The sequence below is a fragment of the Fusarium tjaetaba genome (genome assembly GCF_013396195.1).
Source record: "Fusarium tjaetaba strain NRRL 66243 chromosome Unknown NRRL66243_c0000030, whole genome shotgun sequence".
Lineage (NCBI taxonomy): Eukaryota > Fungi > Ascomycota > Sordariomycetes > Hypocreales > Nectriaceae > Fusarium > Fusarium tjaetaba.
In genome coordinates, this window is record NW_023501226.1 from 425,754 (window position 1) to 449,871 (window position 24,118).

General features: G+C 47.1%; 11 protein-coding genes across 11 annotated transcripts; 4 read left to right on the forward strand and 7 right to left on the reverse strand.

Annotated features, from left to right (window-relative positions):
- Positions 1 to 1,241: 1,241 nt before the first annotated feature.
- Positions 1,242 to 1,901, reverse strand: FTJAE_1710 (polyketide synthase; the record flags this gene model as incomplete). The annotated part of the gene is made up of 2 exons (XM_037347828.1): positions 1,242 to 1,595; positions 1,836 to 1,901. 2 exons carry the CDS (start codon positions 1,899 to 1,901, stop codon positions 1,242 to 1,244), a joined length of 420 nt encoding a protein of 139 aa, XP_037211277.1.
- Positions 1,902 to 2,866: 965 nt separating this feature from the next.
- FTJAE_1711 (alcohol dehydrogenase Bli-4) lies at positions 2,867 to 3,775 on the forward strand (the record flags this gene model as incomplete). Its single annotated transcript, XM_037347829.1, has 1 exon — positions 2,867 to 3,775. One exon carries the CDS (start codon positions 2,867 to 2,869, stop codon positions 3,773 to 3,775), a length of 909 nt encoding a protein of 302 aa, XP_037211278.1.
- Positions 3,776 to 7,123: 3,348 nt separating this feature from the next.
- FTJAE_1712 (uncharacterized protein) lies at positions 7,124 to 7,783 on the forward strand (the record flags this gene model as incomplete). The annotated part of the gene is made up of 3 exons (XM_037347830.1): positions 7,124 to 7,409; positions 7,468 to 7,525; positions 7,717 to 7,783. 3 exons carry the CDS (start codon positions 7,124 to 7,126, stop codon positions 7,781 to 7,783), a joined length of 411 nt encoding a protein of 136 aa, XP_037211279.1.
- A 50-nt stretch (positions 7,784 to 7,833) lies between these two features.
- FTJAE_1713 (beta transducin) lies at positions 7,834 to 9,932 on the reverse strand (the record flags this gene model as incomplete). Its single annotated transcript, XM_037347831.1, has 2 exons — positions 7,834 to 9,218; positions 9,284 to 9,932. The coding sequence occupies 2 exons, from the start codon at positions 9,930 to 9,932 to the stop codon at positions 7,834 to 7,836; spliced, it is 2,034 nt and encodes a 677-aa protein (XP_037211280.1).
- A 477-nt stretch (positions 9,933 to 10,409) lies between these two features.
- FTJAE_1714 (acetyltransferase) lies at positions 10,410 to 10,982 on the reverse strand (the record flags this gene model as incomplete). Its single annotated transcript, XM_037347832.1, has 1 exon — positions 10,410 to 10,982. One exon carries the CDS (start codon positions 10,980 to 10,982, stop codon positions 10,410 to 10,412), a length of 573 nt encoding a protein of 190 aa, XP_037211281.1.
- Positions 10,983 to 11,335: 353 nt separating this feature from the next.
- FTJAE_1715 (two-component response regulator) lies at positions 11,336 to 11,800 on the reverse strand (the record flags this gene model as incomplete). Its single annotated transcript, XM_037347833.1, has 1 exon — positions 11,336 to 11,800. One exon carries the CDS (start codon positions 11,798 to 11,800, stop codon positions 11,336 to 11,338), a length of 465 nt encoding a protein of 154 aa, XP_037211282.1.
- A 610-nt stretch (positions 11,801 to 12,410) lies between these two features.
- FTJAE_1716 (uncharacterized protein) lies at positions 12,411 to 13,249 on the forward strand (the record flags this gene model as incomplete). Its single annotated transcript, XM_037347834.1, has 2 exons — positions 12,411 to 13,198; positions 13,246 to 13,249. 2 exons carry the CDS (start codon positions 12,411 to 12,413, stop codon positions 13,247 to 13,249), a joined length of 792 nt encoding a protein of 263 aa, XP_037211283.1.
- A 438-nt stretch (positions 13,250 to 13,687) lies between these two features.
- FTJAE_1717 (ankyrin repeat) lies at positions 13,688 to 15,289 on the reverse strand (the record flags this gene model as incomplete). The annotated part of the gene is made up of 4 exons (XM_037347835.1): positions 13,688 to 13,833; positions 13,888 to 14,316; positions 14,366 to 14,588; positions 14,636 to 15,289. The coding sequence occupies 4 exons, from the start codon at positions 15,287 to 15,289 to the stop codon at positions 13,688 to 13,690; spliced, it is 1,452 nt and encodes a 483-aa protein (XP_037211284.1).
- A 1,308-nt stretch (positions 15,290 to 16,597) lies between these two features.
- Positions 16,598 to 17,650, reverse strand: FTJAE_1718 (uncharacterized protein; the record flags this gene model as incomplete). The annotated part of the gene is made up of 4 exons (XM_037347836.1): positions 16,598 to 16,665; positions 16,733 to 16,969; positions 17,022 to 17,394; positions 17,444 to 17,650. The coding sequence occupies 4 exons, from the start codon at positions 17,648 to 17,650 to the stop codon at positions 16,598 to 16,600; spliced, it is 885 nt and encodes a 294-aa protein (XP_037211285.1).
- Positions 17,651 to 18,641: 991 nt separating this feature from the next.
- FTJAE_1719 (heterokaryon incompatibility 6 OR allele) lies at positions 18,642 to 22,893 on the forward strand (the record flags this gene model as incomplete). The annotated part of the gene is made up of 5 exons (XM_037347837.1): positions 18,642 to 18,711; positions 18,865 to 19,378; positions 19,429 to 20,041; positions 20,657 to 20,664; positions 20,784 to 22,893. The coding sequence occupies 5 exons, from the start codon at positions 18,642 to 18,644 to the stop codon at positions 22,891 to 22,893; spliced, it is 3,315 nt and encodes a 1,104-aa protein (XP_037211286.1).
- Positions 22,894 to 23,010: 117 nt separating this feature from the next.
- Positions 23,011 to 23,518, reverse strand: FTJAE_1720 (DUF636 domain protein; the record flags this gene model as incomplete). Its single annotated transcript, XM_037347839.1, has 3 exons — positions 23,011 to 23,042; positions 23,091 to 23,325; positions 23,375 to 23,518. 3 exons carry the CDS (start codon positions 23,516 to 23,518, stop codon positions 23,011 to 23,013), a joined length of 411 nt encoding a protein of 136 aa, XP_037211287.1.
- Between the last annotated feature and the right edge of the window lie 600 nt (positions 23,519 to 24,118).

Consider the following 24,118-nt stretch of genomic DNA (forward strand, 5'->3'; position numbering starts at 1 on the left):
CCGAAAGGATGGCCGCACTAGATCCTTTGCATAAGAAATTGCCTTCTCTCGTGATAAAGTCACAAGAGATGTGGCGGTCTTCTGGGATTGTACTCGACCTTTGTCCACCGCTTTGACCGTGGCAACTTCTTCAACTTGCGGTGGTTGACTTTCAGACTGAGCTTTAATAAAGACGCGCCTGTATGCCTGGCTGTTTATGACGATATTGTCGAACTCGAAATCGAGCTCAGAAGGTGCATTTCCGGAGACGGCCTCCAGGTGGAATAAACTGAGATTGGCAGCATCGTGATCGAAAATTGACTCTGCCTCCATTTTGACGCTCGGGTTGAAGGATCGGAGAGACTGGGCTTCGGAAGCAGCTGCCTTTATCGTCGGTGCATTCTTCCGGATGTCTTTCTGGATATTGGATAAAGTCTCACTGTTTATGTTAGTACGGAGGGGAAGGTGAAGAATAACTACACTTACAGTTCCAGGAGATTCAAAAGAAATGTTATTGATGACTGCTGCGCTCTGAGAGCACCCAGCAGCTCCTTGAGGCGGTCTTGGTTCCAGATGAACTTGATCTTAGCCCAGACTCCCGGGTTCTTAGACCGAAGGCCTCGTGTTTCTGCTTCCAAACAGCTGAAGACGACCATGCAACCAGTGAGCGCTGTCTCAAAAGCCGCCCATATTTCTGTTTTTGACGCCCAAGCTTGTGCAAGGTCGTCTCTTCGAAGGATCTTCATCTGAAGTTCCGATAGACCGATGCTGATAATCGTTGACTCAGAACATATCATGGGGATGACGGCCGGAACGTCTTGGTACTCTCCAGCGAGATCGTGGAGCTTTTTACAGGTTGAGAGACATGTCGCGGTTAATCCCACCTATAGATTAGCTTCCCGTGATTAGATATAGTGGGAGCGCTGCTTACCACCGAGCTCGCGATGGACAGCGGATCCATCGTTAAATACCCAATATTTGGTTCCAGTCAAGAAAGCGGTGAAAATATCAGGGTGAACGAGACAAGAGAGTATTTAGAATGAGGAGTTACGTCTTTTTGTTGAAACGAGGCTCCCAGTGAGCTGAGCTGATGGTGTGTACACAGCCTCAATAGACAGCCCCAAGTGCCAAGTGGCTGCCAAGGCTGACTCCAGATTCCGCAGTTTGCATAAAAATCAATGAGGGCTCTATATTTCAACGATTTATAAAAACAAAACTGTTATTATATGTAAGAATACATACTTCAAACAAATTGGAGTCCCTCAATCGTCGTTGCTATTCACAATGAGCTGCGTAACGATAACTTTCATCTCCATCCCAGGATATGCCACAACATGGAACTCAATCACCCGATCATCTCCATCGCTGTCCTTTCCCATAAACCGAAATCTCGAGTTTATGCTCCTCCCTTTCCTAGTAGCATTCTCAAGGCCTGTTTTTGCAGAATTCGATTCCACGACACCAGCCTTGAACCCTCCCGTAGAAGGAGCATCAAGTCCCTGACAAGCGGTAGGCTCTGGTGACGTTTTCTTTCCGGGGTTACTTATGACAGGAAAGTCAAATCGACGAGCTTGGTCTAAATGTTCCGAGAGCCATAGGCCAGTAGATGCTCCGAACTGATACATGCAGTGAGCGACATTTGTCCGTAGGGACGTCCTGACTTAGGCGCCTCCAGGTACTTTCCAGCCTCGAGGTAGCTATTCTCAAGACGCATTTCAAATTGAGTCGCGTTTTGGACGGTGCATTGATACCAGCAATTCTTACCTCTGATCTCATCGGAGGGGCGAGGGGTTATCGCCTAGCATCTGCAGACTGTGAGTGAATAAAAGCCTTGACAGAGATTCCTTACTACATACTTCTTTAACCTTGACCGGCAACTTCATTGGAGAATCAAGAATAGTATTCATATCAACGATAGCCATCTTGGATGTTGGAGAGAGGGTATGAAATATGTTAGCTGTTGCTGAAAGGAGTTGAGAACCAGAGGAAAAGAATATCGCCACAACTTGAATTATAGACATCCATACAGACGTCTTGGGCTTCTGAAGTCTTTGCATCTAGATCTGCGATCTGTATAAACTATTGAACCTTAAGTTCTTAACCGCCATGATAGAACGCGGGGTCAAACTATGCCGATTGCCTCTCATCCTAAGTATATTTTTATTTGTGTGTAAACTACAAATTGAAAATGGACGATTATCACGTTCCTTCTTATATGCTGGGGTTCAGCGCAGCTTTTTCACTCGCAGTGGCTTTTCAAGTGATTTGATTGAACTTGTCAGGATATCTGATCTGGCTAGAAAGTGCTGGGAATGGAACCAAGACTACCTACCTAGGTAGTGTTAGACTATTATCCCAGCCGCAGACGTATACTGTCCACTGGGAGTTACCTTAGTTACCAAGCTATCGACCAGTAGCTTTCTGCAAAAAGGTCCAGCCTGATAATCGGCTAACACGTGGTGGTAGGTCAGCGAGACAGTGGCCTTCCTTTACTGGTATTTAATAAACATAGAATATTTTACTTAGCATAGGATAATCTTCTTTTTGGACTGATATGCTACTCGGAATTAACTGATACTTGGCAGGCAAAAGGATTCGAGCCTAGCGTTGAGAGTGGGGTTTGATCAAGGTCGACGATTGGCTAGCTCGCATTTTATCGTCCTTGATTGGACGACCAACTAACGACCTTCATAAAGTCCCTCTTCTATCATGGACCACTATTTACTAAAAGGCAAGACTCCTTGCCTCTCGGGTCCTTAGTATTCTTAAGTCCGGAGACCTCAAACATATATAAAACCGAATATAGTTGCTGACGTCTCAAGATACCTCCTCCATATCAACACAACGACGAAATCAAGACTTATTCAAAGACTGGATTCCAACCATAATGTCTAAAACATATGCTTTCGATCCAGCCAAAGATATCCCTCCACTCGATGGAAAGGTGATACTCATAACTGGCGCAAACACCGGCCTTGGTAAGGCCACTGCTATTGAACTGGCCAAGCACTCACCTGCCCATGTCTACATCACCTCACGCAACTCCGCCAAAGGGAATGCTGCTCTTGAGGAAGTCAAAAAGACAGCTAGTGAAGGCACAAAGGTCTCTCTCCTGGAGCTTGATCTATCCAGCTTCGAAAGCATCAAGTATGCAGCCGCCGAGTTCCTCAAACGAGAGGGCAGACTCGACGTTCTCTTGCTAAATGCTGGAGTCATGGGCGCTCCACCTACCCTTACCAAAGATGGGTATGAGATGCACATGGGAACCAACCATCTCGGGCACGCCTTACTCCTTAAACTCATCAAACCTGTCCTTGACAAGACCCCCGATGCTCGTGCCGTCCATCTCAGCTCTGCTGGATTCCGTCACGTCGGGCCGACAGGTATTGAGTTTGATACTCTAAAGTCAGCTAAGAGTGAAACGGCTTTACCTTTACGATACGCCCAAAGCAAACTTGCTTGCCTTCTCTATGCTAGAGAAGCAGCCAAGCGATATCCCGGTTTCAAGAACATAGCCATCAACCCAGGCGAAGTTCAGACAGAACTTTTCACTCGCGAGCCTGGAGATGACTTGATGAAACACTTACAAGAGAATGTGGCCCCTAAAGTCACCATCCCTATTTCGGAGGGAGTCAAGAATCATCTTTGGGCGACCACTTCACCGGATATTGAAAATGGAGAGTTTTATGAACCTGTTGGAAACACTGGTGGGTTGGAGGGACATGGCTTGGATGATGAGATGGCGACGAAGCTTTGGGATTGGACGGAGGAGCAGCTGAAAGAACAGGTCTTGTAATTAGCTGTTATTTCAGCCCCGCCACCCAATCATGCATGAAAACACAGTTTGACCGATCGGTGTGAACGCTCACCGAATGCATGCATACCTGAGGTCTTAGGAATCTTCATATTTGTGTAACAGCACCAAAGAAATAGCCTCTATTCTGTCTGTATGTCCAGTACATTTATTCAACTTACTAAACTCTCCCCCTCCCCAAATATATCCTCCAACTTCTTTTTTCCTTCAGAATACACTTTTCAAATATTATTTCTTCTTCTCAATCCTCAGGAAGATGTCGGATGCGCTCTCTGTAGTCGGTAGCGCTGTTGGCATCATATCGCTCGGCATCCACGTCTGTCAAGGTTTGATATCATATCTCCAATCTTTCAAAAGTCAAGACCAAGAGATACGAGACAGAGTCAAGGAGACACAGACAATAGTCTCTCTTTTGAATTCGGTAAGAGCTATACTGCCAAAACTCGGCCAACACTTTGCAAGAGCGGTTGCAGTCGTCGATTGTTTGAAAGACAGTGAGAAAAAGCTTTGTGAGCTGCAAACCTATCTCTTCAAGCTCCAGAAGTCATCAGAGCCGGCTAGAAACCCGCTCCAGAGGATGAAGAGAGCTCGGCAATCGCTTACATATCCCTTCCTCAAAGACAAATTGTTGGCACTGCGTCGGTCTTTACAACAATTGCTCCACAATTTGGATCTTGCCGTTGGAATATCTTCATTGTATGTATTTTACAACGTAATCGACTATCAGAGCACTGACGAATATTCCAGCAGCCTCACAGCTGAAATATATGGCCAGACTCACGACATTAGTGACACTGTGAAAGGCCAAGGTCTGCAACTAGCTCAAACTTCAGATCGTCTTCTTGCCTTGAATAACCTAATTGCTATTGGATTCCGAGATACTAGCGAGAGGCTTTCCAAATTAGAAAGAGTCACGCATGATGTCCGTCAGGATATTGTAGCCCATTTCACGATGTCTACAAGTAGCCTGAGCCACATAATATCCCGTGATCAGCATCTTCAAGGGGAGCTTAACCACCAATTGAGAAAATGCTTGTATGAAATAAAAGCAGTTTGGGATTTGGCAAAACACCTGCTAGGCTCATATATTGTGAGTATTCTTTTGCTTCGTCGCCGAACTTCAGCTGACACTGGTATGTTTAGGGCCATGAGATTCTTGTCCCCGACAATCCTATAGCAAGAAATCCACAAACCTTCAAACGGTCAACAGCCACAAAGACCGCACTACGGGACCTCCCTGGTTGCTATTGTAGACTGGAGAGCAAGCTGTGGAATTGCTCTATGCAGTTTTGGCAGATCAAGGTTGAGTACGAAGAACATCAATTACAGAACCATAAGCGAGGCTGCAGATATTTCGGCATCAACTCTCAAATGAGAAGAAGATCAGGCATGAAGATACCGCTAAAGTTTGGATGGTTTTCCTCACGAACCATAATAGCTTACATGCAGTATTCTTATGGCACTGCTAGTCCCGGGCTGACGATTCGATGTCAAAATATTGTTCCCCAGAAGCGCAGCCCCGTATTCGACCAGTTGTCTAAACTTCACTCTGACTTTTTGTTTCGAGACCGCGATCCTTCAGGTTCTGATATCATCTCGAATTTCGAAGATACTGAGCGTGCAATACTTTCTCTTTATAGAGATGGCAAAGCTTCTCCTTCTGATCGGGACGAATACGGAAGCACTCATGCTGAGGTAAGTGAAATCAAGCCTTGTATCCGAAAAGCAGTCTCTGATTTCCAAGTAGATCGCTTGCGGTCTGGTTACGTTGTTTTATATGGAGATGGTGAATGCCAACATTACCAATGCCCCTCGGGCAGTCGCTGCTATGGCAGGCATAAGACTCATAAAAGTAATTTCCAGCATTGCTGGAGCTGAAGGGGGAAATATGTAAGCAATATTCTATACCAGCCTGGAGTAATATGGAAGCGCTGATGGAGTTATTGTGCGACAGCGGTGCGACCAACATGGCTGTCCTTTTACGAAATCGAGAGCATGAATGGATCAGGCTTTATGCAACTACATTCAACTTGAACTGGCACGACATCATACTTGGGGCTTTACGCAGCAAAGACATTCGGCTGATTAGCCTATGGCCTTTGATATGCGATAGTGGGCAATGTAAGGATTCGTCTTCTATGCTTCCAGAATTTAACTGAAAACTTAGTGCAGACTACGAGACTCCTCTTCTTATACAAGCAATATTTCAAGAATCGGAGCAATTGCTGGAGTTCTACCTTGTAGACCACCAGAAAGGGCTAAGTCAGACCTTCTACGGCTTTACGCCTTTCCAGCTGTGCATTCAGTGGCCTAAGGGGATCGAAATACTACTCAGTAGCCATATTAACACTGATTCTGATGAGTATACCCTCTGGCTGGCGGTATGCTCTGATCGCCTTGACTCTGTTAAGCTCCTTCTCGAAGCTGGATGCCCGATAGGATATGGATACAATACAAGGAACATATTCCATACAACTTCCAGGAGATGCCTGGCTGTTATTGCATCAAACCTGGCGGTAAGGAGGCGAGCGCTGCTTCTATTAGCACAGCAACAGCTTGGGATCCTGCAAGATATAAGCAATTCCACTGACTTACTAGATGACCAAGCGAGATACATCTGCTCCTGTCTCGACAAATCTGGGATCCAGGTCCCTCCAGTCCTTCAAGTCCCTCAGAATTGGTCCACTATCTATCATTTTGATGGGACCTTGTTCCATCATTATCGTACTCTATTTGAGTATGGTTTTGATAGGCTGTCATCACGTAATGCTGTCGGGCTAACGTTGGTGATGAAAGAGCGTTTTCTTCATCCAGCATCTACGTGGCGGTGTAACAAGAGCCAGATTCTTGACATCATGACTTGGCTCAACTCGAAGGGGATATTCGATGAAATGGCAACAGATCCACTGCGCTTTGGGCTGAACACTCATGCCACAGGTTGGCACTATATCGCGGGCTACATGGGGGACAACTCAAATTGGTTGTCGAGCTATACTCACCTACCTGGTAGATTTCTGGCGGCTGTACTCACAACGCCCGCGCGAGACCAATGTGTCTGTTGGTGCACCGGTGAAGAAAGTGGATGCCTTCCGCTACATAGCTTTTTGAAATCTCGTGCCGCACAAACGAGCCAGGGGAAAGGAAATGATCTATTCAGTTGTTTTCCCCATTTCTTGCAAGACCCAGAAGCTCGTGGTATAGAAACACTGGGTAATCTTATCCGCTTCTTGACCTTTGAAGCTTTGGAAATGACCCATACCTGTTGCGAGGTAAGAGAATGAAATGACAGTCCCAGAATCTCTTCGTTGAGCTGACGCTGTGAAGTTCACGATGGTTGATGATCCAAGCTCAACGTTTGGAAGTACTCGTGCAATCACCAACCCCGATCCAGCAAGATTCATAAAAATCAGGTCTAGTCCAGAAGAGCAGCAGAACTTCAGTTTACTGGAAAATTTGATGCGAGAATTTGCTCCAATTATGACTCTTATGGATTTGAAATCAAGCTCTCTCGAAGACTTTATCTGCGGTTATTGGCGCAACCGTATATCCAAACTGTTCACGGTCGATCCTGAGTTCGTCAACATTATTCATGATAGTCAAGCACGCATGAACTTCCGTGAGTATCGCCAAACAAAAGCATCCAAACACTTCAGATTTATTAACTTCATAGGCAGATGTCCTACATGAAAGGCTTCGCTGTATGCTGGGTAAAGAATTTGAACTCCAAAGACTGTGAGTCAAGAGTGCTGGGAGCGTTGGTTAATGTATCTATTGCAGTCTAAATGCTAGTGACCAAGTGGTATTATGTCTGAGTTGTGATCTAGATTTGTTATTTGCACTTTGAGACATGTGGCTTAGCGCTTATTCCGGCAGACAGAACTTAGTAGTCACATATCACTATCTTTATCTTGATTTTTATCAAGGTATGACAAGTCACGCAACTTTAGTCAGAAGGCTCTGGGTTATGGCTGCAGCGAGTACGCACAATGAGATGCCTTTTTTGATTATATTATCCACCTATTTGTTCGCTTTAACATGTACTAAATCAGCATGATAGTTACATTCGCGCCCTTCCTGGTAACGCCCAGTTGGAGTCCAAGTCCCAGTAGCACGCTTACCAATTCCCCCCATTTCTTCTCAAGAATAGCTTCTAGTAGCTCTGAGGGAAGAAGCTTGCAGCAAAGGTAAAAAAGGACGAAGTCGTAAGAATTGGTCCGAACCCGACGGAACGCTGCAAAGTTCTGAAGCCTCCTCCAGGGAGCATAGCGGAGATAAAACCTTAGAAACAGTGCTACGCCCACCCCAATTGAATATCCTTTGAAATGCTTCTCGATATGGTTTATCATTAAATCGAGCGGTTCGATGGCCCTGTGGATCAAGGAATCGACGATAAACGTGAACATCCATGGCGAAAGGGCAAGTGACCGAATAACGGCACGAGCACTGCTTCGAGCATGACAGTGTAACCGTTGTAAGGCCTGCGTCCACCCTTTCTCAAGAAGCGTGAATTTATCCTCGTCGAAGAGACGCCAATCGGGGCGATGTCTGTCGCCACCTTGTTCCCTAATTTCGGCAACAAACAGCCTCTTTCCAAAGTGGTGCTCGCGGCTCAAACCAATATTGTAGCCTTGTTGTTGCCTTGTTGTCCAAGAGAAGAGAACTTGGTGAGGGCAACCATTCAACGAGCTGGCAAGGGAAACACCGTCAAAGAAGGGTCTACCATAACCCTCGACGAATCTGATGGTGGCATCGAGATGAGATTCTGTCCCAACTTTTTCCTTTTGTGGCGCTGGTTCTACCTCGATTCTCACAACAAATGGCTCTACATCGTTGAGAAAGCTCCTAACTAGAACCAAAGCGGCCCTACGGGCACCTTGGTCCTCGTCTTCAGGGGTGCCCGTCATGATGATTCGTGGGTCAGGCTGCTGCGGTTCATTTGGCGGATAGACCTCTGCGATATAGAAGTTCTCTGGAATGGACTCCAAAAAGACTATGTAGCTCGGTGACTGGACAATGCTGCTGGCAAAAGAGACGCTTGGGAGTAGATTGACTGGGGTAAATGACCATGCGCTCCAGTATTGATAGCTCAGAATCTTCAATGGCCTTCTGCTCCGCACATATAGGCCATTGTGACCGCCGTTCAAGGGGATCGCAATCATGGTTGTGGGGTCTTGTTTCTTCCTGCATTGCAGAAGAGCATATCTCCCATCACTAAAGTCCTCGCTGGAAACTGGCATTTCGATGCGTAGGCCCTTGTTGGTGATCTGGAATGGCGGGGTTGGAATGCCCACATCACAAGGGATAAAGTCCTTGCAATTTGCAAATGCAGCTGGAGATCTAGCAAGCACTCCCGACTCGTTGGGGCCATCTTCTGGGAGGTACCAGGCCAATAATGTTTGGTCATCCGAACGCTTCATAATCTCCTCTTGTAATCTCAGAAGGCATTCTTACCCTCACCGTATAATAGAGGCATATTGATTCCGAATATACCTAGTAGGCAGTATGCTGTGTCCTCAATTCGAGTTGTTTTACGCTCCGAAGCCCAGCTCATCTTTTCGGCAATACTTGCTGCATGGAGTCGGGATTGCAAACGGCCGTCTGTCGGGGTCGGCGGAGCAGATAGAAATGTCTGGTCTATGCCAGTGATTTGCGTGATAATATCGACAATATCATCTCTTTCGGACATGACGGACCAATCGTCATAGAGAAATATGAGCCTCGACGGGGCTATGAGTTCTTGGAGCGTCCAGCCTCGTTCAAACCAACGGCTCTTCGCAAATGACGATTCTGGGTCGTGAATGTTGGTGCCTGGAGGAACATCTGATAAATACGTATAACATATTTCCGATCGTTCATACCAGCTCATCATTGAGTTGATAGCTTCTGATAGTTCTGCGCTGCTGGTCTTGTCAATACAGCATGTATCAACCCACGCATACCCATAACAATTCTTGAGAGCCAAGGCGCATGCTTGTTTGATTTTGTTGTATCCGGATCGTTCCATCCCTTTGTTATCCTGCATATCTTGGAGGGTAACTTCTTCTCCTGTAACCCAGGTATGGGACAGAATCACATATTTTGGGACGCTATGATCCATGAACTCCACCACCTCGAGGGTGTTTGCATCCAGGAGTCTCATTGTGAATTTCGAGGCCACTGGTAACAAAAAAAAGGGGAAATGAAAGACAGCGCGAGAAATGAAGATAACTTTTTCAACGGACTTTGTTGAAATGTACTTGACAATTTCAAAGGGTAGCCGCATTCATTTATCGCACCCATGCATTCAGCTGATGACGTGGTTCAAGGAGATTGGGTCGTCGCCCGAGCCTCAGCGAGCTTGGCGCTGCAGAGCCCGCTAATCACACCAAAGACATCGGAAATTGCCAGAGGCTCTACTTGGTTTAGGAGTTTCCAGAAATAATAGCTTTTGCTCTCAAAATCGAAAAACCATAAACAGCACATTACTTACACTAGACTATGGAGTTGGACATCGCTGAGCCTCCCCGTCTCTCTTCTGAGAAGCCTCGTGGTTTATTCGGCGTAGATTTAAACTGCTGAAGCCTAAATCTATAAATGATAAAGCACCAGACGACGAATGTTCTATAGTCCAATCATACTAGTTGCCTAGGAATTTATAGAAGAATGAACAGTCATGCAAATGCCCATCGGCACTCTCAGCATACTGCGGACAAACACCCCATTCCGTATACCCAAGCTTCAAGTAAAATCCTCTGGCCGGGGTATCCGATGCAGTATCCAACAAGACCATCTTCTTACCCAACTCCTCCTTAGCAAACCTCTCCGCCATATCCATCAACTTCCTCCCCAGTCCATGACCTCTTTCTGCAGCGGAAACCAATAGCTTGCCGACTTCGACTTTATGAGAGTGAGTTTCCTTGGGATGAGTCACGAGCGAAATCGTTCCCACTGCGGTGGTGTCGCGGGCGAGCACAAATAGGGTTGCTCTGGGGTTCAGGCCAAAGAGTTGAGGCGATTGCGAGGACCAGAATTCTGTGGCTTTGGTGGTAGAGAGAGGTGCGTGGAAGCCGATCGATGATGAAGATGGGTCATCGTTGACGCAAGATAAGAGTAGTTGGGTGAGTGAAGGAGTCCATCGTTCTAGTTCCTCGGGACTAGTAATTCGATGTAGGGTGAAGCCCGTTGGAAATTTGACGGCTGATGAGGCCATTGTATTGTTTAGTAAATAACAAATACTTCGAATTTGGCATATAGGATGTTATCGTTCTCCTGTCTCACTATATATATAAAGTTTGTAATTGCGCGCGTGAGTCATTGGTAGATAGTGACCGAGCTAAATTATGTTATACAATCAGTTATCTCTTATTCCTTTTATGGAATGCGAGGCCCGGGCTATCTTCGGAACCTCATGCCGAACCATGTATCCCCTAAGTCAATGGCTACTATCTGTTCTGAGGCTTATCGCAAGTAGACTTGATATCATGAATAATGAATTGGTGACTGTGTTCCGCGCCCTCCGCACGACATACGCGCCTAAAAGTCAATTGACCCGCACCCCGCTCCTCAAACGGGCCAATTGTTGATAAGCTCCCGAAGACCCTCAAATTTAAACGGCTTCTTGAACGTGGTGTTCATGCCAAACTGATCAATCATTCGCCGAGTCTCGCTCTCTGTGGGGTCTGGCATAAGTCCGATGATGATAGCAGGCTGAAGATTGTTCTCGCGCTCATGCTCTCTTATGAGAAGTGAAGCTTGCATGCCGCCCATGACGGGCATGGAAATATCAAGCAAAATCAATCTGCATTGCTCGGGGTGCGCTTTGTACAGGTCAACGACTTCTTGGCCGTTCCATGCGATGTTGTATTTGAGACCGAGTTTATCGAAGTTGAGTTTCATCACTTTCATGTTGACTTTGTTGTCGTCGACTAAAAAGTACTTGGCGTCTTCGACCCATGATTCTTCAGAACTTCCCGAAGAGGGGACTGTTTGCGACGAAACGTCCGACACCTTATTGTCCGATTCACTCATTTTAGCTGATGACATCTAATCCGATCAGCGCGGGGGTCCTGTGCTGTACGCGTCAGCGTCCGAGCTTCATACTCGTTGGCAGTTTAGTGGCTTAAACGGACCGCGTGGAATGAACTTTTAAAGACGAAACTCAAAGATAGGCGAAACAGAGATGAGGCATGAGAATATTGAGTGAGATTGAATGAGTGGCGGCCTCTTGACCTTTGTTGTCGTTGCCTTCCAAGGTTGACTAAGCGTTCGTGGAGCCTGAAGGATTATATTTGGGTCTGAAGCGCATTGCGATCAGCAGTATCGGTGGGCCAGTAAAATTGTTAGTGTCTTCCTTTCAACATTGGAATAATTGGAATTTAGGCCATCTATTGACTTTAGTCCTACCATCATTATGCTGTAGTGTAAAGTTGTAGGATGTGCCCTGATTGGCCCTGGCGTACGTGCTGAAGTCCTACGACAGCAGCCAGAACTATAAAGCTCAGCCACTATCCCCGCCTGTTCGTAACCATGCGCTGGCCGAAGTCTTTCAAATTCCAGCATAGTAACGCTCGCCCATCATCGTGAGGCCCGAAAAATAATTTCTTATCTCTAACATTGCCAGTGGCTCCTCTTAATCAAAATGTTCACGCTTTTCCCTCGTCTACCACCAGAAATTCGCGACCAAATCTGGTACCACACCCTACCAGAACCCCGCCAAGGTCCAGGAATATTCCAATGGGAGCCAGGCTGCTGGGATCTAAAAAACCTTACACCAGAAGACTACGATTGGTCCAAAGACGATCCTAACAACATTCGCCTAGAGTTTCGCTACGATAAGTTAGGAACACCAGTTCATATACCCATCATGGATGTCAACCAAGAGGCGCGCCGTGTTGCACTAGCCTGGGCTCGAGATAACAACATCAGAAATCGATACAGAAACGGCAAATATGAGTTCAGCCGTAGGATGGACAATAACACAGACACCATCTATTTTCCCAACAATATGATAGACGCTGCTGAGATCGAGGCTGCCGATCGAGGCGCTGAACCAGATATGATCGATAGGAATCATACCGTGGCTACATACATCACAAGCTTGGCAGTGCCAGCAAGATTTATTCAAACCGCAGACGAGGCACTATATACCTGGGAATGGCACGAGAATCTGGAAAAGATATACGTTATTGTTGGAGAACAACCCGACGGAATGGGTCAATGGGAGATTGACACGACGACAGGAGCGAGCATACTCTGGACGAGGGACACTGGCAAGTTTGTGCCTCAACTAGGAGCGGATGAGTTTTGCAGTCGGGACCTTCTAAATACGATCGTGGAGGATAAGATGAATATCGGGGCTGCTATCATGCGGTGTCAAGGACCGTCGAGAAAGTCGTTTGAGATTCGTGTATGCTCAGCCATAAGAAGGTGGGTGGTTTTGTGTCTTGTACGATGATATACTTACGTGAATTAAGATGACCAAAGACGCCATCGGGCACGGTAAAAAACATAAAAACATGTTTGTTGGGTGTCTGAGCACAGTGGATCGAAGCAACAAGGGCTGCTGATGAAGTTACACAAGAATATTTCTGTCAAGAACCAGCTTATAGATGAATAGATGCTTCATAAATGTACTGATGTTTGCTTTAAAATTCTCGAAGTGGCATGGACAGAGACTATTGGCTCGAGAAGTGTTTCCATGTTGAGGCCACCGATCCCAGAAGGCAGACACTACACTACAGACAACTCTCATCCAGTAATAGGCTGCATCAGAATATTGAAAAGCTATAAGGTCGTTGGTTAGTCGATGACTTGAGAAATGCTTGACAGAGAACTGAGTCTTACCCATTCTTCAAGGTCTCCTTCATTGTCCCGAAGTTCAGCATACTTCTCATGTAGGCGCTCTGGCCACATACATTAGTTTGTGGGTCCTTCTTGAGCAAGGCAATACGTACCAGAACTGCGGAAGAGAACACGGTCAATTGCAGTGTCACCTGAGAGTGAGTCGAGGAACTTGTCAGCATGCGGATCGTTGCCGACTTGGCTGATGAGAAACATTGTTGCTAGTCACCCTCGTTAGCATATTCCTCAGTAGGGATAAACAAATCTCAGCTTACATTCCTGGGGATAATCCTTCTGCTCAAGCCGTCGTCCACACTCCTCAATTGTCTTCTTGAACGTATCAACAGGCTCAGGACTAGGCTCACCATCCGTGATAGTGAGAACAAGAAACGGTCTGTCCAGCTTGCCATCCTGATCGAGCTTCTTAAAGACCAGAGGCTCTAGAACCTTTTTCTTCAGGTTTGTGCCGATGTTGGTACCACCTCCTGGTTGGAACTGTATACGAGCATCAATCTGATCAGCAGTCAGGTCATTCCCCTGATCGTCGCTGTTGATGAAGCGCAGATGAGCACCTGAGTTATCTGGTACAAGACGTGTTGCGATGCGGGCCATGCGCTGAACTAGACCTCTCATTGCTTCCATTCTTGTGCTGACGACTTTACCGTCGGCGTCGAGTACGTTGGCTTGCATTGAGCCACTGTCATCTGTGCAGGGTGAGTTGATGTTATCTAGAGCGGTGGAAATGAAACATACCGCAGTAGAAGATTGGCTGATACAAAGCAAGCTTGACCAGGCCTTTCATCTGCTCGGGTTCTTTGAGGTGATTGCTTGGGTCATTCTGTAGCTCAATTGCCTTTTCAGCAACCTTTTGCAGGTAAGGATTGCCAGGCGCGAAGAATTGTCCGAGGTCACTGTCCTCAACATACTTCTCGACTCCCGCCTTGAAATCATCTATAGTGGTAGGATTATCCAGATCCTATCGTCAGTTAGTAACTGTCCCACTGGTTAGTTTTCATCACTTACCTGAGCCAAAGTCTGGTCTGGCGGAGGTTGTCCAATATGGTACAAGTTAGATACCACACCTTTGACGACACCGTTAATGACGCCACTGTTCACATATGCTAAGATGAACAAGACAAAGTTCACCAAGGCATTAATCAACTCAGGAAGACCTGCCATCTGTTGCCCAGGTGGTGAGACAGCACCCTGAATAGCAGGATTACCTGACTGTTCAGCCAGTTCCTTTGCCGTATGACCCTTGGTGTTCTTCACCGAAAGTGACGCTCCAGCGTTGATGAGCATGTTCACAACAACAGGGTCTCTGGCGTGAGTAATGGCCACCATCAAAGGAGTATCATTATCAACTTCTGGGCTCGTCTCATCGACTTGAGCACCCTTGTCAAGAAGTGTCCTGACAACGCTGACTCTGTCGCCGTTGCCGTTGGCAGCGATATACAGAGGGGTCATGCCAGGCTTGCTCATAGCTCTGGGGTTGGCATTCTTGTCGAGGAGGAGATTGACGACTGAGAGACGGCCGTACTTAGCTGCCATACCAAGAGGTGTGAAGCCAGTCTTGGGGTCTTGGGCGTTGATGTCAACACCGCTGGCGAGGTAGGCTTCTAGCTTGGTGGAAGTCAGAGAGCCCTTTCGGGCGTCCACGAAGATATTGTCAGCCATTTCGGAAGTGTAAAGAGGCAGAGGTTGAGTGACTACGAAAAGATGATTTGGAGAGTAATACTTCAGTATCGAGCTGTTGGAAATGAGATATATGTGATAAGACTTCACGAGAACATTAACCGCTCAGATTACATCTTTCCATCACATGCCAGTCTGGAGCTCTTCAGTGGGTTACATGCCTCACTTTGACCTTTTAGGCAGCGGCACGGCCGACTCGTAGCTGAACGAGAGTGACAAGTCAATTTACAATTCAGCTTCGTATGATAACGCCACAAACAAAAGACCCTGCAGACATCAACAAATCCCATATAGCCGAGACTGATAAATGGCATAAAGGTTGGCTCGGCAAATAGTCTCATGATCAATATTCAGATTGCATTTCAGCTTCAAGATTGACGCCACTGTCACAAAATGATACTCCAACGGTCTGTAGAAGTTGTTATATCCAAATCTAGAGGTGGCCATCCTATTCCGTTCAAGATTTGCATCAAGGGTCTGTAAGTTCATGGCTGAGATGACGCGGCTTTTGGTGGGTTGCAATATTGAATGTGTTATGCACTGCGACACAACCTCAACGTTTATGCAATGCAATGCAGTCATACGAGGACCACAGTATCTGTCAGACTGTGCTTTGTCGCTTGAATGGCGTCGCTATCATGGCCTGACTTATCATGAAGTTTGTGTTTTCGGCAGTTGTCCAGACCATCTCAGCCATGCAAGAGAGTCATCAGAAATCTTTGCGGATGACGCCCAAGCTGCTCTAAGGCCTTCTTCAGGTCTGATACCCACTCTGAGAGCCGATTCTTATCAAAATCCCGTGTCACTGATGCCTTGAGCAACATGGGCTAAGATTCTGTCTGCCCGGATTATGATTAATCTTTCTTTAGGTCTTGTAGTTTCGTTAAGCTGAGCAATCTCAGCAATGATTTTAGGTCTACCAACCAAAACATCACTCTCAAGAACACATGTACGGCAGCACACTAACTACCTACCCAAGAAATCCCCCAAGAATTCGGCAGTTCGATGTGCATCTTTGACATTGAAATATGCAGAAGTTCTTGAACATCAATGTCAGAAGTGTCAGAAGTGCGAAGTTAGTTCCGGATCTGAAAGGCATATGCGCTCTTGCAGGCACATGAGACACGGAAGTCAGAGAACTTAGTTTCCAGTTAAATAGAGTAAATTGTTATCTGAGCACCCACTAGGGGGTCTGACTAACTAATTGATCCATAGGATCTATGAGTGAATGTAAGTTCAAATGCCAAACTACTAAGAAGGAGTGGCGCATCTCAATGCGAAGAATCCATGTCAGTCTGCCCACCCAACATTACCAACAAGGCGGGCAACGGCGGGGACGAGGACATCCACAGCCACAACTGTAGCAACCGCACATGTAGCCCTGACCGCAGCCGCAGCTACACCCTCTGTAGCATCTGTAGCCACCGCCGCAATAGTTGCCCCAGTTGTTGCCGTAGCAGCCACCGGACTCAGCTTTAGTGGAGGGCACAAAGTCGCCATCACCGCTGAAAGAACCGACGGTGTCGCGAGACCCGGTCTTGGTGATGTTGTAGACCGTGTTGTTGGCCAAGACGTAGGCCTCAAAGTGGCCGCTGTCTTTGTCTTTGGCGACGATGATGCTATCGACAGTGTCGTCGAAGGAGGAATCGTTGATGGTTTCCTCTGCTTGATGTTAGATTGACTGCCGGTGAAGAGGAGTCTGAGTTATGCTTACCAGTCCAGTCGCCGTTCTCAAAGTCTCGACTGTGAACGTGGATCTCTTTGTCTTCTCCGAAGAAGCTCACAATGAGAGCCTCGTCGGTCGAAAACCCGGCAATCGGAGTTCCAATTGCTGCGGACCCAGGGATGTCAAACTCTTCAGTCCAGCTATCAGAATCCTTATCGTGCTTGATACTCTTGATAGATCCATCAGGTGCCTGATATACCACCAAGTTCATGCTAGGGAGCCCTGCGACAGTGAGGTGGCCCTGACCATGGATAGCGACATCACCGGCGCCTTCGAGGTCGTACTCATCCCACTCCTCAGAATCCTCGTCAAACTCACTGACCTTGATGATGCTATCATCACCAATGTATACAGCGTAGGTCTATTCGTCACATGTCAGAGTACTTCCGCTTGTAATTTGATATACTCACCTTATCTTTGGCCACGGCGTAGCCTGCAGTTGAGCCCTCCCTCAGTCCAGAGGCAACCAGCCGCTGGTCCTTGAGCTCTTCGCCATCATAGACCTTCTCGATCAAGCGGCGGCCTTGGATCTCGAGAAAGGTAAGATCGCCGTTGGGAAGAGTGTTGTGGCTCGCAGAGCGAAGGGCACGAGCGATAGTTTTGATCTCGCCGCTCATGATGGATTCTCAGGGCTCAAGAGGTTTAGTGATGTGAATAATGTGATGGAGGGATATGAAGAGCTCAATTGCTACACAGAAGTTTGATACCATGGCATTGCCTCCCAATTTATGGCGCCGAAAAAGACCATCGTCATGCCTGGTTGTCTCAGAACCAAGCCGCTTTAATTACAAGCTACTGCAGAGATTTAGACTGTCCAAGGTACTATCCAATCACATAACTAGAATGGTATCCGGGTCTCGGACATAATGTGTGCTTTGACTTCGGTGCTGCGAGGTGACATCACCCTGCCTTTCAGCTCTCCGCATTTGTATGCTCCCTACATATCCTGACCTTGAGCGCACAGTACGCGTCTTCTCTTCGAATCCCATCTTGGCAACCGTGGTGTTGCGTATTTTTATGCGACGTTGCACAAAGTCTGATTCTGTCGGCTGATACCATGCACCTATCCTAAAGAGAAGAATTGGTATGCAAATGGCTGGCTGAGCAAACCGAAGTCCCAGATAATTCGTGAAAGGCTGCCCTCCATTTCGGCTTATCTGTTGGGATATAGCCGGCACGGCACGGCCCTCACCTGAGAGGTTGTAGTGCTTCTGTGAGAAACTAAATGAGGGAAGTGATCGGCAACTTGTCAGCGCTGAGCTCACTAGGTGTATACCCAATCGAGGAGGTTGCTGGTCTGACAGGAGAGGTCGCATTGTGTCCAATAAAATGCTGGATCCGGTAGAAGATCAGCAATTTGGTGAGCTGAGCTCACTTATGATCAAAACAAGCTCGAGCGGGGCTTTGTTAAAGACAGACTTGCTGGGGTGCTTGGTGCTCAAGAGGTAGCCATTGGTCACAGGTCAATAACGATCTACCTGGCACGAGAGTAAAGAGACTTAGACTCTATCTCCACGATCAAAGTGTTGATCTTGCTGGACATTTGAGCACTCGGACTCATAGATCCTCGATTTACCTGCTGCTTCTCCTCTATCAAGCCAAGACAAGATGGTATCATCGCTGGTTCCCCAGAACCTCTGGCACCGAGACCGCCGAGGTGGAGATGCCGGCAGAGAACGTGAGAAAGACCCTGTTCGCTATGGTCTCAATTCTATCAGCGACGCAGTTATCGGCCAAGCAGTCGCGAAGCTAAGATTTACCAAAGATGGAGCCGGCAAGTATCCGAGAATATCAATTCTTGTTCAACATCTAACATAGAAATCCTTTGTAGAGAAAGGCGGCAATGGTTTCTTTGTCAATATCCCCGGCCAGGACAAAGCCATCATCTTCACAGCAGGTCATAACCTTATGGATGAGAACGGCAACAGAACGCAAAACCTTCGAGCCTGGTGGTCTGACCTCGGGGAGCAGCACAAAGGGATCGAGATCCAGGAGAAAGATACTCGAGTTAGTAAAGTCTTCTCGACCAAGCCTAACGAAGAGTCTGCCATTGATGACTTTGGTATCATTATGATCCCAAAGAACAATAACCCTCCACCTCCCAAGACGGCATTTGGATTCGCTTTGAGACTTGCTGAGGAGGAGAGACTAGAAGGTATTTGCAATATTTCTAGCTATTTGACCACCGCCAAGTCTGGCGAACCGCCTACACGCAGTACAGGACGCTTCGTCAATCCTATACTGAAGCAGCATCAGCTTGAGTATCTCACATATACTGAGGCTGGTGTGAGTGGCTCCGTGGTCTGGACTGGATACAACGGAGCTCCTATCGCAGTGGCTATTCAGTAAGAAACCTCATCATCCTACTCGATTTTACTACTAACGAAGCATCTAGTAATTACGGACCGAAACGAAAGAGTCCCAAGTACGGCAGTCGTGGATCTCGTATAGACATGAAAATGATGCGAGAGATCATGGAGTGGACTGGCGTCTACAAAAGGGCCGTTGCCATCATAGCCCAACCACTCGGCAAGAAACAACAAGCTCCCGCACTGCCCCTCTGCATGGCCTGGTCAGAACAAGACAAAGTTCTCCGCGTCCACGTCCAAGACGATACCGAACCCACCGCAGAAGAGGCAACATTTCAAGCCCTCCCCGTCTTCTCCGCCGCAATGCTTCTCGGAAAAGAGCCCAAAGAGGAAATCGGCTTCGCACAGATTGACAAGAGACCCAACGCTGCAAAGGACGCTATGCGCTGGGTGTCGTGGAACTTTGACTGGAACAGCGTTAGTTTCGCTAGTGCTCTGAGCAGAGCGCGGTTGGTCAAGTGGGATGTGAGGGGGCCGTGGGAGGGGAAGATGGCGGGGATGACGTTTAGTTGGGGTGATGGGATTCGAGAGGTTGTTTTTCGGGTTGATGATGAGGTTGTGAAGCAGTGGGAGCTTAGTCTTCCCGATACTGAGTACAACGGTATTGCGTATCAAGACAAAGGAGATGCGAAGTTCCAGGTATGTTGACACATTCTCGTTTTTCTGTTGTGGTCTTGGAGATTATACTAACTTGAGTCAACTGCAGAATTGTTACAAGAGATTTATCATGCAAGATGTTTAGGCGGCTCAGGGGCTCTCTCAGTATCTATTTGCACTTAATTTCAGAGTTTTTTTCTTTTTTCACGACTCCTTTGACGCTGGCTTCCACCTCATATACCTGATTTCTTGTTGTCGCGTCTCTATTTCGTGCAACGTTGTCATATATCTCTATCTTCCGACAAGGCCAGACATTTCTACGCGTGCCAATAAATTTTGACAAAGCGATTGGCGCTGTAACCGCAGAGAACTGAATACTACTCTCCTAAGCCTGAATAAGCTTAAGAAAAAAATGCGAAACGTCTCAATGTTACATAGAGAATTTGTCCATCCACTTTCACTATCTCCTCTTAGGTGTTAAGGTATTTCGTACTGTGATTGGGCCGCTTACCTACCACCAAACCCTACTATACTCCCTTATCGTAAGTCAGTCCATGGTCTTTTTCCCTTGGGGAAATACGACGGGAGCGATTGACATAAAGTGCTCTACAATTGACCGACTATTCCCCAATCCAATTATAGCTAATAGGGCGTTAGACCGCAGGGTATGTCAAAAAGGCCCCTAGTCGCCTTATAAGGCTGCTAGCGCCTCTTCCTCTTATCCTCGAGATCGAGACTCTTTTAACCCCTCTTCTGTGCCCCTCTGATCTGCGTTCTACACAAGACTCATAATTATGGCGCAATATTATTCGGATGAGCTCGATACCGAGTCCTTTCGCCTGGCGATTATCTCATCGGGCAGTCACCCAGATACAGAGTCTCAAATCCCCAGTATCACTCTCACGAAACACGACCTCTACGGCGCTGCAGACCTCGCTTACAATGCGCTGTCTTACACCTGGGGCTCACCGCGAGACAGCCCCCCACTCACCGATAAGGCCAGCAACACAACAATACTTCTGAATGGAATACCATTCGATGTCCAGGCGAACCTTTATGATGCTCTTGTTGAATTGCTGGTCTCATGCTCAGAGACTCCCATCTGGATAGACGCCCTCTGCATCAGCCAGTCCAACTCCAACGAGCGATCCCCGCAGGTCTCGGTCATGAACCAAATCTACGGAAAAGCAGACCGCGTTATTGTCTGGCTTGGAAAGACCTTCCCTGAGCTAGAGACCGGCCTCAAAGCAGTTGAGAGACTCGGTGCTGCGTCGGTTCCCGAGACGCTTCGTATGATTCGAACGCAGACCTGGGATTTCAGCTCTGATTTGTCAACTATGCCGGAGCGCTATGGTATGGATCCCGTGACTGAGGAAGAAGCTATCGGCTTGGTCGCACTCTACATGAGTAATTGGTTTACCCGGATCTGGATCATACAGGAAGTTTCCCTCACCAGCGACGTGGTCATTCTGTGTAACGGTAGATTCACGGTCTTTGACTACGTGGGTTACACAGCGGCTTTTCTACACTACAGCGGATTCTTCCAATCTGTCGTGGATCTGGTACCCAAAGACAAGCCTGGTATTCATATTCGAGGCGGGATCAACATCTTTCATGCAGAGAGAATCCAATTACTTCGTGAGTGGTGCAAAGGCAAGCAAAGTGCATGGACCGGTGTCCTCGCTATGATCGATCTGGAAGCTGGCCTGGCAAAGCATCATGCAAAGCCCGGAGTGATTGTTCCCCTGCGCGTGCTATTCTCAACCTTTGGAATGAAGGCGACAGATCCTCGGGATTCTATCTACGGGTGGAACGGTATCTTGAAGCACATGGCTGCTCAAGAGGGGGTGTCTCTGCCGTCGGTGTTCGAGCCCGATTACGATATGGATATCAAAGACTTGCTGCGAAACGTCGCCTGCAACATCATCGAGGCGACTGATTCTCTTGTCTATCTAAGTCTCGTCAAGGACCCCAGAATGCGGGAAACACCAGGCCTTCCATCTTGGGTTCCTGACTATCCACCGGTTCTATACAACAGTGTCCACGGACCAAACTTTAGATCTATGGGAACTGTTAATTCTTCGAAACACGTCCCCCACTCTCCGAATCAATATCCATTTACCATCACTGGAAAGGTCCTCAACGTCTTCGGCTTCCGCCTCGGTACAGTGCAGAAGATTGGTGAAGGTTTTCTTGAATGCCTTCAAGGCCGTCTTAGTATGCTTGGCGACATTCTTCTTACTATGGATAAGACCTATCCATATACAAACCAACCGGCAGATGAAGTTCTATGGAGAACTCTAATCTGGGATACTGATTTCACAAATAGACCCTCGAAGCTCATCCGACTAGAGGACTTCCAGAGGGCCGTTGCGCATAATTATGTACGTGCGCTGCAGTATGTTTTCAAGGAAGCAAAGTCAGCCTCTGCCGGCCATGCTCTGGTCCTCCAAGCAATTAGCGACATGACTTACCTGGACGAAATAGCAGCCAAATTCCCCAACAGTATATTTCCCAACACAAAGCTAGTCAAGTCCCTTTGTGCCAGCTTGGACACTATACCTCAGGACACTGATGGCTGTGACACGGAAGAGTTACAGAAACTTATGGAACCACTGTCGAAGCATGCCATGCCGCCTGGTAATATCATGGCGTCGACATGGATGTATCGCAGGGCCTTCCTAACTGACACGGGGTATTTGGGCATGGGACATGAATCGACTCAAGCCGGGGATGAGGTTTGGATCATCTCTGAGTCTCCTGCTCCGCTGGTATTGAGAAAATCAGGGGAGGGAAATGAGTATTGTCTCATTGGAGAATCATACGTACATGGTGCTATGCAGGGGGAAGCTGTCACTGATGAAGTCACTTGGAAAAAGATCAAGATAGTCTGAAGCTTTGATCGGAACCTAAGCGCAGCAAGGATGGTATTTATCGTACTCTGCATTCTTCTCCACGTGAATCTTGACAGCCATGATCACAATATCAGCAGCTCATTCTGGTCCTCTTGCCTAGTTCTTGATCTCATTCTTGTGAAAGATATCTGTGTAACTGTCAGTATCCCTGTTCTGCACAGAAATAACTGACTTACCTGGTACTTCTGGCATCCAGCTCTCTCTATACTTGCAGAAGAACTCGCCCTTAGGAGGGAACTTGTCGGGCTCGTCAAAAGTTCCCCACATGATGTATCGAAACTTGTCCGCAGCTTGTTCACCATATTCACAGATGAAAGCACCGCAATTGTCGCAAAACTCTCGAACTACACCATTTTCCTGTTTGAAGGTCTTGGGTTTCCCTTGGTCGTAGCTGAAGCCATCAAGTGCGACCTGGATATCATCAGCTATAGATTATTTGACTTGAGAGGAGTTGATATACCTTCGTGGTAAGACCGAAATTGGTTCCAAATGCCCTTTTGCAACTCCCACAGTGGCATAGTGATGTTCGTGCGTCATCGGGTGAGTCTAGTGAGACGCTGTACTTGACGTTGCCACAAACGCATTTTCCTGTATAGCTGGGCATGGTGGCTGATATAGGTAGATATGTCAAATTGATTGACGAATCAGAGATAAAGCTTGATCGGAGGAACTATTGAGAATAGTGAGGATTCTAGCCATCAAGGTGTCTTCTGAGATGAGGTTGGCATTGAAATACTGTTACCATTCGTGGGGTTGTCTAGTGTGCATCATAGTCTTGACGTCAGAGTTGGTATGACGCTGATAGACGTATGTCTTACGTTGATCAGATAGCAAACCCATTTTCATCCCCAATACTACTCCCAGAACGACCCTATGCTCGTCTATATCACAGATATATCCTATTGATTCCATCAAGCCAGTGAAGACCAGTGAAGACTCCACGCTCATATCAATAGGAATCAGTACCGGGTAAGTCTGTTGTCCATGAGCCAACACCACCATGAGTAAGCATCTTGTGAGTAGTACAAGTAATACGGCTCAATATTATACCCTTAGCAACTGTTATATTTCCTTGAGTTGTCCAATTGACTGTCATAATGAGGAAGCGTGATATGAAAATTGGTAGTCGGACAATAGTAAAGACCGAGATAACACAACGGTCAGCAAGTAAGCACAAAAGTGGGGACATCTCGGGACTTAGAAA